Genomic DNA, 12,222 nt, shown 5'->3' with positions numbered 1-12,222 from the left:
GGGTCTCTCAAGTTTTATCTTAATAAAAACTATAGTAAGTCGAGGTCAACGGACAATCTGCGGTGTTCCGTAAAAGACCAGACTGGTTCATGTCCAAGAACACCCTGGCATTATAGTCCAAGGAGTTCTTTTAAGAAGTCTCATTCATTATGTTTGCATAAAGATTTGAATGCTCAAGAGGTGAGGGCGCGGCCTCGGAAGCATTTCAACAGAGCATGACACTCAGTAACATCCTGAGTGCCACGCTTTAGCGAAGCAACTCTGTGTTCGCTTCACACTCCCGACGGGACTGATGAAGACGACATTTGAGATCTGTAAGTCGCTAGGACCATACATATCGTAGATATATTATTGGGGGCAGCAAGCAACACGAATCCTATCCTATAGAAAAGGGATAGGTGTGCTTTTAACTTTGAAGGGTTGGTCGCTTGAGGCGCGTTCCTTTTCTTTAGCCTAGAAGTTATGGAATAACTTTAATAGGTTAGGTCAGGTGGTGGTTTTAGCTTCGTTGCCCTCAGAAGTATGGTCATATGGTCTAGTCACATTGTGGTCACGCCCCTGTTGACAGATCATCTAGAGCGCACCAGCATTACAGGTCTCTACCTCGCTGGCAACTCTAGTAACGCAGAAGCAGACTTTAGTGACAGTAATCACGAAGTCGGCTATGCTAACAGGTGAGGAACCAAGATGTATATCATCAACTTAATTTAGTTTCCCAAAAATCCTATTCTGTCTCTTCCCACCATCCCGAAGGTGGGATTCAGCTATATATATATCTGTCAGGTAAGTTTCATGAACAAAATGTTATTGTTATAATACAATTAAGTTTGTTCATACTTACCTGGCAGATATATATAATTAAAGTGCCCACCCACCTCCCCTCAGGAGACAGTGGCACTGATAAAATATGATAGAAAATGGGAATAGTTCCTGATATCCGCCTCCCAGCGGCGGGAATGGGTACCACCACCTGGCCGCCCACTGCGTGTGCCGCGAATTTTAAAATTCTGTCGGACTTCGGAGAATACAGCTATATATATATCTGCCAGGTAAGTATGAACAAACTTAATTGTATTGTAACAATAACATATTTACTCTAATGATTACAATACCCTACTGTAAGATTAATGTATAACAGCAAAATACAGTAATAAGTCTATTTTTGCCTTTTTATGTTGAAAATCTACTGGTGGACGTTTATTACTAAAAGAATGACTTAGGAAAACAATTTTGTTGCTAAAAGAAACTAATTTATTAATGGAATTATTATTATTTTTAATTTTAGGAAAACAATTTCGTTGCTAAAAGAAACTAATTTATTAATGGAATTATTATTTTTTATTTTGTACGTAACTGTTGACTAGCTTAGGTCAAGAATAACAACAACATTGTTCTGTTTATATATGAAATTTGTATTTTAAATATTTTTACGGTGATAAGAGATGAAACATCGATAGTGATAAAATATTCTCATGTATACTGTTATGTGTGATAATCATTGAGTCGACTATTAAACGTGTATTGAAGCACAGTCCAGTAAGTCAGAGAAAGAATGAAGATATGGCAACACGTACCTACAGTAGGGGACAATCTGTTCATTTATTACGATAATAATAGATCAGTATTATAGTTTATTCTATGAGTGAAATAAGTTTTTGTGGTTTTGTGGGATTTTAATTTAGCGTTTTATCGATATTTTGCTATTTACAAAAAAATTAGTTACTGTACTGGTTACAGTACCATACTGTAATATTAATGTAATCACATCAAAATAAAGTAATCAATGCATACTGTAAACTTGTAAAGTGTATTTTTGTCTTTTGAAAAATGAATAGTCTTTTATTATAAAGATATGCCAATACACTATATGATTAATGACTGCACAGAACAGTCCAGTGAAGTAGTCAGACAATCCTCTCAAGAGTTGAACAGGATCTTAAATCACTGCTGTACTTTGTTGTGACAACCTCCCCTGACTAGGGTCAAACCATCTTTTGTTCAGGAGAGATTTTTTTGTTGATGCAATCAAAGTTGTGGACTGATTAGATCTATTGATAGTGAGTTTAGCCACTAAAGGTTAAATGCTGATCGTACAGCCCCAGGATCTTTTATAGTAGTTAACTGTTCCTCACCATGGATTGAACTTTATAAAGCAGGAGGCTATCTGTTCCTTAATCTTAATTGCTGTTTTCCCCCTGCTATGATACCATTGATTATGTTACTTGCTGAGGTTCATCCTCCACCTTATGGTATTCTGAAGACATGGTCAAGATGTTACTTCTCATTGCCAGGAAGTAGAGAGAAGTGAATCATAACTCAAGAGCAAAGGGCTGGTAATTCCAGCAAGTGTACAGTAGTTGGTTTAGGACTAACGATGTTGACCAGGGCTGTTCAGGGAGCAACATCCAGAAAAAAATCTGTGAAATGACAAGGATTGTTGCCAGTCCCAAGGCCAATGACCAGTTCCATATTGATGTATCAGGCCCATGAGTTGGCACAATACCTCATCGTCACTTCTTTGGTACATTCTTTGAGTGACATAGACGTTTCCTTTGTCCAAAGACGAGTTCTATGTTGGCCAAGTGCATTTCGCGCTCGACTACCAATCTGGTGGTCCGAAGTTCGATTCTCAGCTCGGCCAATGCGGAATCAGAGGAATTTATTTCTGGTGATAGAAATTCATTCCTTGATACAGTGTGGTTCAGATGCCACAATAAGCTGTAGGTCCCGTTGCTAGGTAACCAATTGGTTCCTAGTAACGTACAAATATCTAATCCTTCGGGCCAGCCTTAGGAGAGCTGTTAATCAGCTCAGTGGTCTGGTAAAACTAAGATAGACTTAACTTTGTCCAAAGATGAGTTACTGTGGCTGAAGATGGTTTTTGATGCCATGGAATCTATTACAGCCATGTTTAGTGAGAAAGGCTTCTTTGTTTTGGCTATTTACAGAAGACTTGGAACCTTAAAAATAAGGCTTATGGTCTTTAATGGAGCATGATGAGGAATAAGCAGGTTTTGAAGAATGTTTATTTTTGATTATACGAGGGCACTGCATCCTTCTACCTTAAAAGCATTTTAGGCAAAATGTTTACTGGGTTTGTGATGAAACCATCTACTGCTTATTTTTTTTTAAAACAAGTTTTTTCATGCAGTATATAATTAGATGCTGTAGTGAGTTTCCTCCTTCCATCCTTGCAAGTTCACCTCTGCTGCTTAACATTAGTAAGGCTTGAATGTGGATAGTACTATAGCTGGTTCACTTAAGGTAGACTCTTGGGTAAGGCCTATGTCTGCGAGACTTTTGTTTGGCGGCCACTGATTGGCTGGGAGCTGCCTACCACCCGGTACCAGCCAATAAGCGTCTGCCAAACAAACGTCTTGTACGCATAGGGTTCATCGAAGAATCTATCTTAAGTGAACCAGCTATAGTAAGCTGAGGAGTGCTTGCACAGCGAGAATTTTTGTGGATCTTGAGACTAGGGTGTTGACAGCCACAGTAATAAGGCAGTATAATGAGTTTATATGAATTACACACTTTTCTATGCAGAAACCTTGTTTGTCATAAAATTAGCAGCTACAAATTGTCATAATTTTATTTTATAGCATTTAACTCAAATGACAATATTTGTTTTCAGTGTTGACAATAGTGAGTATATGAGAAATGGAGATTATGTACCCACTAGACTTCAAGCTCAGCAAGATGCTGTCAACACTATATGCAGGGTAAAACTACGCTCAAATCCTGAGAATAATGTTGGTCTCCTTACGTTGGCCAAGTAAGTACTGTTATCTTCAAGTTTTAATAGTGAAGGCTCTGCACATAAAAATTTTGAGTTTTGATAGAATATAGGCTTTAGATACTTTTAAGATTGTCAAAGTTAAGGAAACAAATCTGTGATTGACTTGTTATAATGAAAATAGGTTATTCTTATACCAAAATTGTTGAAATAGTCTATGGTCAAGTTTATTCTTAGTGAGAGAAAGGACTGTTTATAAGTCCAAATATGTGTGACACACTCTTAATTCCTGTATGAAGAAAATGACTTATTAGTCCATGTACTTTAGATGCTAGCCATGCTTTTTAATGTTTAAAAGGAATTGCAGTACAGTATGTAGTTTCTGCAAGTTAGTGAAATGTGAGCTGGATCAAACTGTAAGCTGATTGATGCACTAAACTTAGTTTTGTTTTCCAGTACGGAGGTCCTTGCAACCCTAACAACTGATGTGGGAAAGATATTAACGTCTCTTCACAAAGTGATGCCAAATGGGACTATCAATCTTTTAACAGGAATTCGTATAGCTCATGTAAGTATTGTAACTGTGAGGGAAGGGATTTCTTTGATTTTTACATAATTTCAAATTTTGCATATGTAACTTTCAAGTAATTACATAGCTATAGTTTCTAACTAGTACGGCAGCTAAAATTTGAAATCCATGGTAGCGATACTATAGCACATAATACTGACTATAAAGAGAACATACTAGTTAGGGAAGGAGAATGTTGTATAGTGTGATCCTGTAATCCTATATGTTCTACTGCATATATTATTTTGTTTGGGAGTAATGTTATAGGTATATATTGTACAATGTAATCCTGTATGTATAGATTGAGAAAGATGCACAATCTAGGAGTAGGTAGTTCAGTTATTAGTATTTGTTGATACAGGCAGCGTGTTAGATCTAAATTGGGAAAGGTGGAAATAGATTATTTATAAATACGTATATATTCACTGATTTAAATACTTTGTTGGTGAATCATTTGCAGTACTTGCACTATGATTATTAAGTTGTAATAAAGAGCTACATGTGGTTCACCACTTTCAACTTGAATAAGAGTTTTGGGAAACATTAAAAGCTTCAGTGCATATGCTAAGTCTTACATTATGAACTGGATCTGGACTTTTCAAAGTTGCATCTGAGGCTGAATCGTTTTATCTGACATCACAGCTTAGAATAGAAGTAACAACTGCTGTGGAGAGTAATGTTAAGGTTGATCTGTCAGCTCTCCAGCTTATTGTGAGATTATTTTTAATCAACTTGAAGGCCTTTTATCATTTGGCTTGTGGAAATGCTATGTGGGCTTTAGTGAATTCTTGTGCAATATGAGCATGTATGTTATTGCCGATTGAAGTAATATATTTTATTGGATTTCTTTTCCCATTACAGCTAGCACTGAAACATCGTCAGAGTAAGAATCATAAGATGCGTATTGTAGCATTTGTTGGAAGCCCAGTTGAGGCAGAAGAGAAGGATATTGTTAAGGTAGCTAAACGTCTGAAGAAAGAGAAAGTGAATATTGATATTGTAAATTTTGGTGAAACGGTGAGTTATGTCTTTCTAGTTTTTTTTTATTGATATTCACATAAGAATTTTGAAATTGCAATCTTGGAAAATATGTTCTCTATATTTTGCCAGATTTGACATCACATTTATGCATTTCATTTGAATCATTTCAGGATTGCAATCAACCATTACTAGAAGCAATGGTTAGCACTATAAATGGCAGAGAAGGCTCTGGGTCTCATTTAGTGACTGTCCCACCTTCACCTCATTTAGCGGATGCTTTATTATCATCTCCAATTGTACAGGTTAGAATAAATGCTTATAGTTTCTAAAATTGTCAGTGGTGATGTAAATTTGTGAATTTGTTAGTTAGAACATTTAAGATTAGTTTCTTCTGGCTTTGTAAAGGATATCCACATGAAAACCATTCAATAACCTGATTTTTATAACTTGAAATTTACTTGGTTGAAAATATCCAGTTGGTGACACCTTTCAGATTCCTATTAACTTTGGTTGGTAATGAACATTGGATGCTCAGTGATACCAAAACCATCTTGCCATTATACATTTAGACATATACTACCATTAGAGGGGTAAACAGGGATATCAGGAAAATATTTTTGAGGGCAACCCTTGTGAATGATCAGTCAATTCTAGAGTTGTGTCAAAGGGATGCTGTTTGTGACGTGAAGTTATGAAATGTTTGTTCCTACACATTATACCTGGGTTCTTTACATTAGGAATTGCTTATGGCAAAGCAAGAACACGGCCGTTAAAACTCTTGACAAGGTGGTTAAGCAGTAACTACCGTCTGGTAGGTGGGGAGACCCGTCTGCCCAGATGTAAACATTCCACTTTGCTTTTGGCCATCATGCAATGCAGATGTATTTTGTTCATGAAACTTACCTGTCAGATATATATATAGCTGTATTCTCTGAAGTCCGACAGAATTTCTAAAACTTATGACACACGTAGTGGGAGTTGGGTGGTTAGTACCCATTCCCGCCGCTGGGAGGCGGGTATCAGGAACCATTCCCATTTTCTATCAGATTTCTTCTGTCGCCGGTGTCGTAAACATCTGTTTACACACCTCCGCCTCAGGATTTTGGGAAACTTTTCATTGCTTGAGTATCCTCTTGACTTTTTGGTTTTTTGATTGGATCGATAGCTTGGCATACGTGACTTTGGACTGTTTTGAATTTAGCTTAGATTTTTTCCTTAAATATGTCTGGATGTAGTTCGGCTAGCGCCAGGGTGTGTTCGAAAGTGGAATGCAAGGTTAGGCTACCTAAAGCCTTGGTTGATACTCACACATTGTGTAAAGGGTGTAGGGGGCAAGAGTGTAAATATGATTTGCGCTGTAATGAGTGTGAAAGCTTGGATGATTTACAATGGAAGACGTATGAATCCTACGTAAATAAGTTAGAACGTGATAGGATCTGGAGGTCTTCCTCCAGGAGTAAGTCGGGTAGCAGACAGGGTCTTAATGTATCCCCTTCTAACCCTCCTTTAGATTTTGTGTCTCCTAACCCCGTAGTGTTGCCTTCGGGCCCTCAAGTGGTGTCTGCGGAGGGTAATGCCCTTTCGCTTATCCTGGATTCATTGAAGACGCTTGAATCTAAAGTGCTTGCCCTTGAAAACAGGCAAAATAAGTGCAGTGATAGTGCCCCTAGTGAAGTGGAGGGGGCGTCAGATCGGCCCTATAGCGCCTCTAGGCTGGGACCTCTGCCGGACTCCCAGGACTCAGGGAGAGGGCATGTCGAAGGCCGAAGGAGGGTTACGGGGAACCCCCACCGATCTGACCTCCCTTCAGCAGTTCCTGTGGACGCTTCCCAGGCTGCTAAAGAGCGTGCTCGAGCACGTATCCTGAAGGATTGTTTCTCGTCTTCCGACGCGTCCTCCCCACGCAAGGGGTGGGAATCTCGTTCGGATTCGCGACCTTTGAAGAGGACTCTTCAAGATCTTGACGCTTCACGTCATGCTTTGTCTGAGTGGCATTCTTCTCCGGAAAGCGTAGCTTTTCCACCCCAGAAGAAGTCTAGGACGTCATCCGACGATGACGCCCGCGAGCGCCCCAGTCGCTCTAGAGCCAAGGCTGTTCCTGGGAGAAGGAAGAAGGCGTCTCCTCGCCCCTCGCCTTCTCACAAGTGCAGCTCGTCTCCGCGTAAGGATACATCTCAGCCGGAGATCATCATTGCTATGCAACGGCAACTGGACGCTTTACTGAAGCAGAAGGAGACGGTTCCTCGTCGCAGGAAAGACGATAGACTTCCTATCAAGAGAACTAGGCAGTCTTCTCCAACGGCTCCTCTTTCGTCCCCGTCTTCTGATATTTCGCCCTCTAGACTTCGTTTTGCTCCCCAGGGTTCGTCTAGAGGTGACGTTAGACGCCAGGTTAGAGAGAGATCTCTGCATGCTCCTCTCTCTTCCCGTAGAGAGGACGCTCGGCGTTCCGACTTCGACGCTTCTGCTGACGACGAGTTTGTAGCTGTCGGACGGACTTCTATGCGTTCTGCCCCTCTTCGACATGACAGTTTCTTCGCGGGACGTTCGGAAGGACGCTTCGCGGGACGTTAGAAGAGTCTCTATGATGGACGCTTCGCTGGACGCTGATTTGGACGCTCGAGAGGACGCTAGGTTGGACGCTCAGATGGACGCTCGTAGACGTTGTAATAAGAGCTCTGTGGACGCGAATGTGGAAGTTCGCTGTCACTCGGATGTTGTTCCCGAGGCTTTGGCTGACGCTTCACGTCTTATTTCTTCACGTTCGCCTCTAAAGGTGATTCCTGATCCTGTGACTGTTAAGGATCCGTTACCCTCTTCTTCTCTTCATCGTTCGGATAGGAGACTTGGAGCTAAAGGACTTCTGCCTCTTCCTTCGGATTTGCACTCGGTTAGGGAAGGAGAACTTAGCGGTTCTTCTGAGGATGTTGATGAAGAACAACCTGCTACGTCTGTGTCGTCAGATTACCAAGTTTTGGCACGACTACTTCGTGATTCGTTTGGGGATACTTTCCAGCCTGCTGCTCCTCCTTCTCCTCCTTCTCAGTTTTCGTCGTCGAAGACAAGCAAGACTCCAGGTTTCGTGAAGATGAAGACGTCGTTATCTACTAGAAGAGCTTTCCGGAAGGTTAACGCCTGGATGGAGTCTAGGAAAGCAAAGGGAAGGACTACTTTCGCCCTGCCTCCGTCTAGACTTAGCGGTAAGGCAGGGATGTGGTATGAGACAGGCGAGGAATTAGGATTCCTACGTCTGCTCAAGGTGATTTCGCCAGCGTGGTTGATGCCTCAAGGAGGGCCCTTTTAGCCTCAGCTAAAGTATCATGGACGACTTCCGAACTGGACCATCTTTTGAAGGGACTGTTTAGGTCCTTAGAAGTCTTCAACTTCTTAGACTGGTGTCTTGGAGCTTTAGACAACCAGTCTCGTAAGCCAGACTCGATCAGCTTGGGGGAGCTGTCCAGTGTATTGTCATGCATGGACAAGGCCGTCAGAGATGGCTCAGAGGAGTTAGCCTCTCATTTTTCAGCAGGGGTGCTTAAGAAAAGGTCGCTTTATTGCAACTTTGCAGCTAAGTCTGTCTCTCCCGCACAGAGGACAGAACTTTTGTATGCTCCCTTCTCGAGTCATCTCTTCCCCCAAGCTATGGTGAAGGATCTGGCAGTTAGTCTGCATAGAAAGCCACGCAAGAACTGTTGGCTCAGTCTTCGAGACGTCCGGCTGGCCCTTCAATGTCTTCAGGAGCCCAACCGTTTAGAAAGCAGAAGCCCTTTCGTGGAGGGACTTCCGCTAGATCGTCTCCTCGAGGAAGAAGCCTTCCTAGAGGTAGAGCCCCTTCCAAGTCTAGGGGCAAAGAAGTGAGAGATCGTGCCTTCAGCCACCGGTAGGAGCCAGGCTGCAGTTGTTTGCAGAAGCCTGGAGAGAAAGATAGGCAGGACACCTGGTCTCTCGACGTCATAGAGAAGGGTTACAAGATCCCTTTCATAAAGCCGCCCCCGTTGACTTCCACTCCCAGGGACTTGTCCCCATCGTATCCTCAAACAAAGCGAAAGATACTTTTCGACCTGCATCGCAGCAGAATGCTCGAGAAACGAGCAGGGTGGAACAGGTTTTAGACCTGGCAACGCCACAGGATTTTACAACAGATTGTTTCTTGTACCGAAAACAATCGGGTCGAGGGTGGCGGCCGGTCTTGGATGTAAGTCGTCTAAACCTCTATATAGAAAAGCAGAGGTTCAAGATGGAGACACCTCAGTCAGTTCTGGGGGCCTTAAGACCTGGAGATTGGATGGTATCACTCGACCTCCAGGACGCCTACTTTCACGTCCCGATACATCCCCAATCGATGAAGTACCTTCGGTTCGTACTGAAAGGGAAGGTCTTTCAATTCAGGGCTCTTTGTTTCGGACTGAGTACGGCCCCTTTTATCTTCACCATCTTAATGAAGAACGTGGCGAGGTGGCTCCATCTTTCCAACATCAGAATCTCGCTCTATCTGGACGACTGGCTCATACGAGCCTCCTCGCAGACCCGGTGCCTGAAGGACTTGCAAACGACTCTGTCTTTAGCTGCGTCCCTGGGACTTCTGGTGACTTCGAAAAGTCACATCTGACCCCAACACAGTCCATCGTGTATCTGGAGATTCAGATGGATTCAGTGGCTTTTCGGGCTTTTCCGTCCCAGAGGAACGTCAGCAACAAGGCATAGAAAAGTGTCAGCCTTTCTAGGGAAGGATTCATGCTCGGTGAGGGAATGGATGAGTCTGCTGGGGCCATTTCCTCGCTGGAGAAGTTGTTTCCCTGGGGAGGCTACACCTCCGACCTCTTCAGTTCTTTCTGTCGGACAGCTGGACAGAAAAGGACAACTTCGACATGAAATTAAGCATCTCGGCAAGAGGTGAAGAAACCATCAAGATACTCTGGCTCGATCCGTGGAAGCGTCAGAGAGGCATCCCCTCAAGCTTCAGAACCCCGACCTGTTTGTTTTTCCGACGTATCATGCCACGGAGGTGGGGAAACTCTATGGGGGGAGGAAGTGTCAGGTACCTGGGAGGGAACAGGTTAAACCTGGCATATCAACTTCAAAGAGCTGGCAGCGGTTCAATTAGCGCTCCAGTTCTTCCAGAACAAAGTCTCCGTCGTGTAGTTCAAGTCAACTCGACAAACACCACAGCCTGGCATACTTGAAGAAACAAGGAGGAACAACAACTCGTCTCTCCCGTGTTCGCTCTAGCGGAAAGGAGATTTCTTCTTTTCTTGGGCAAAGGATGAGAGAAGTCACAATATTGAACAAGGTTCCATTTGTCCGGAAGTCGAGAACTGTCCGGGTGCAGAATCCTCCCTCAGTCGACAAAGGACATGTTATTGCCTCGACAGAGGTGAACCCTCAATCAAAGAACACTATGCCAGGAGCTGTGGGTCTTTGGGGATTGCCCCTTAGTGGACATCTTTGCAACGTCAAGGACGGCGAGACTTCCCCTGTATTGCTCCCCGGTTCTCGATCCGGGAGCAGTAGCAGTAGACGCCCTTCTATGGGATTGGACGGGCCTGGATCTCTACGCCTTTCCCCCCTTCAAGATCCTGGGGGAGGTGATGAGAAAATTCGCAGCATCGGAGGGGACGAGGTTGACTTTAATCGCCCCTTTTGGCCCGCAGCGATCTGGTTCACAGAGGTGATGTTCTACCTAGTGGATTATCCGAGATCTCTTCCGTTAAGGAGAGATCTACTCAAACAGCCCCACTTCGAGAGGTACCACAAAAACCTCTCCGCTCTGAGTCTGACTGCGTTCAGACTATCCAAAAGTTGGCCAGAGCGAGAGGTTTTTCGAAATCAGTGGCTAAAGCTATCGCCACCACGAGGAGACCATCATCAATCGCGGTTTACCAATCAAGTGGGCAGCCTTTAGAAGTTGGTGTAAGAGAAAAGGAGTTTCCTCTACCACTACCTCTGTGAGCCAGATCGCCGACTTCTTGCTTTATCTTAAACAAGATCTGAACCTGGCAGTGTCAACCATTAAAGGCTACAGAAGAGTCTTATCTGTAGTTTTTTGTCATAGAGGTCTTGACCTCGCTAATAACAAGGATCTCCATGATCTATTGAGATCTTTCGAGACGACCAAGGTACCACTACCGAAGTTACCTTCGTGGAACCTGGATGTGGTCCTCAAATATTTAATGTCAAATCGCTTTGAACCTCTTTCCTCTTCGTCTCTACGAGATTTGACGAAGAAAACTGTATTCCTAACTGCTCTGGCGACGGCGAAGAGAGTTAGCGAAATACAGGCTATCAGCAAACATGTCGGCTTCAAAGGGCATAATGCGGTCTGCTCTTTGAGTATGTCGTTTCTGGCCAAAAACGAAAACCCTTCCAATCCGTGGCCTAAAACGTTCGAGATCAAGGGTATGGCAGAGATCATTGGTCAAGAGCCAGAAAGAGTCCTGTGTCCTGTTAGGGCTCTTAGAGAGTATCTTCGTAGAACGAAGGATTGTCGAGGTTCTGCGGAGAACTTATGGTGTTCGGTCAAGAGACCAAACATGCCCATGTCCAAGAATGCACTGGCATTCTTTTTAAGAAACGCCATTAAAGAGGCGCACTCTTCTTGCAAAGACAGCGACTTTAAGCTGCTAAAAGTTAATGCGCACGAAGTAAGGGCTATTTCGACCTCAATAGCCTTTCAGAAAAACATGGCTCTTGAAGACATTTTAAGTGCTACTTCTTGGAGGGGTAAGTAACTCAGGTTGTCGACCTCGCACTACCTGACGGGAGGTGAGAACGACCTATGAAAACTTGTTACTTCTTCTTTGGGGCCATACGTCGCCGCAGACACTATTTTGGGGGCAGGAGGTAGCACTCATCCTTTCCCATAGAAAAGGGTAGGTGAGTTTTTAATATTTGTATGTTTATGGTTGTAGGGTCGGCTGCCGAGTACGGTCGTCCCTTC

At 43.2% G+C, this 12,222-nt stretch overlaps 1 protein-coding gene across 1 annotated transcript in view; it reads left to right on the top strand.

The window, feature by feature from the left end:
• The window catches only part of LOC135198801 (26S proteasome non-ATPase regulatory subunit 4-like), an 88,327-nt gene that overhangs the window by 33,373 nt on the left and 42,732 nt on the right, over window positions 1–12,222 (top strand). Inside the window, exons 2-5 of the mRNA XM_064226759.1 lie at window positions 3,635–3,775; window positions 4,193–4,304; window positions 5,166–5,321; window positions 5,456–5,587. Of these exons, the coding sequence (XP_064082829.1) occupies window positions 3,635–3,775; window positions 4,193–4,304; window positions 5,166–5,321; window positions 5,456–5,587 (541 nt within the window). The remainder of the gene's footprint in view (window positions 1–3,634; window positions 3,776–4,192; window positions 4,305–5,165; window positions 5,322–5,455; window positions 5,588–12,222) is intronic.

This window comes from Macrobrachium nipponense, chromosome 22 (assembly GCF_015104395.2).
Source record: "Macrobrachium nipponense isolate FS-2020 chromosome 22, ASM1510439v2, whole genome shotgun sequence".
NCBI classification, from domain to species: Eukaryota; Metazoa; Arthropoda; class Malacostraca; order Decapoda; family Palaemonidae; genus Macrobrachium; species Macrobrachium nipponense.
Note: the sequence above shows the minus strand (reverse complement) of the source record. Positions and strands in the feature narration are given on the sequence as shown.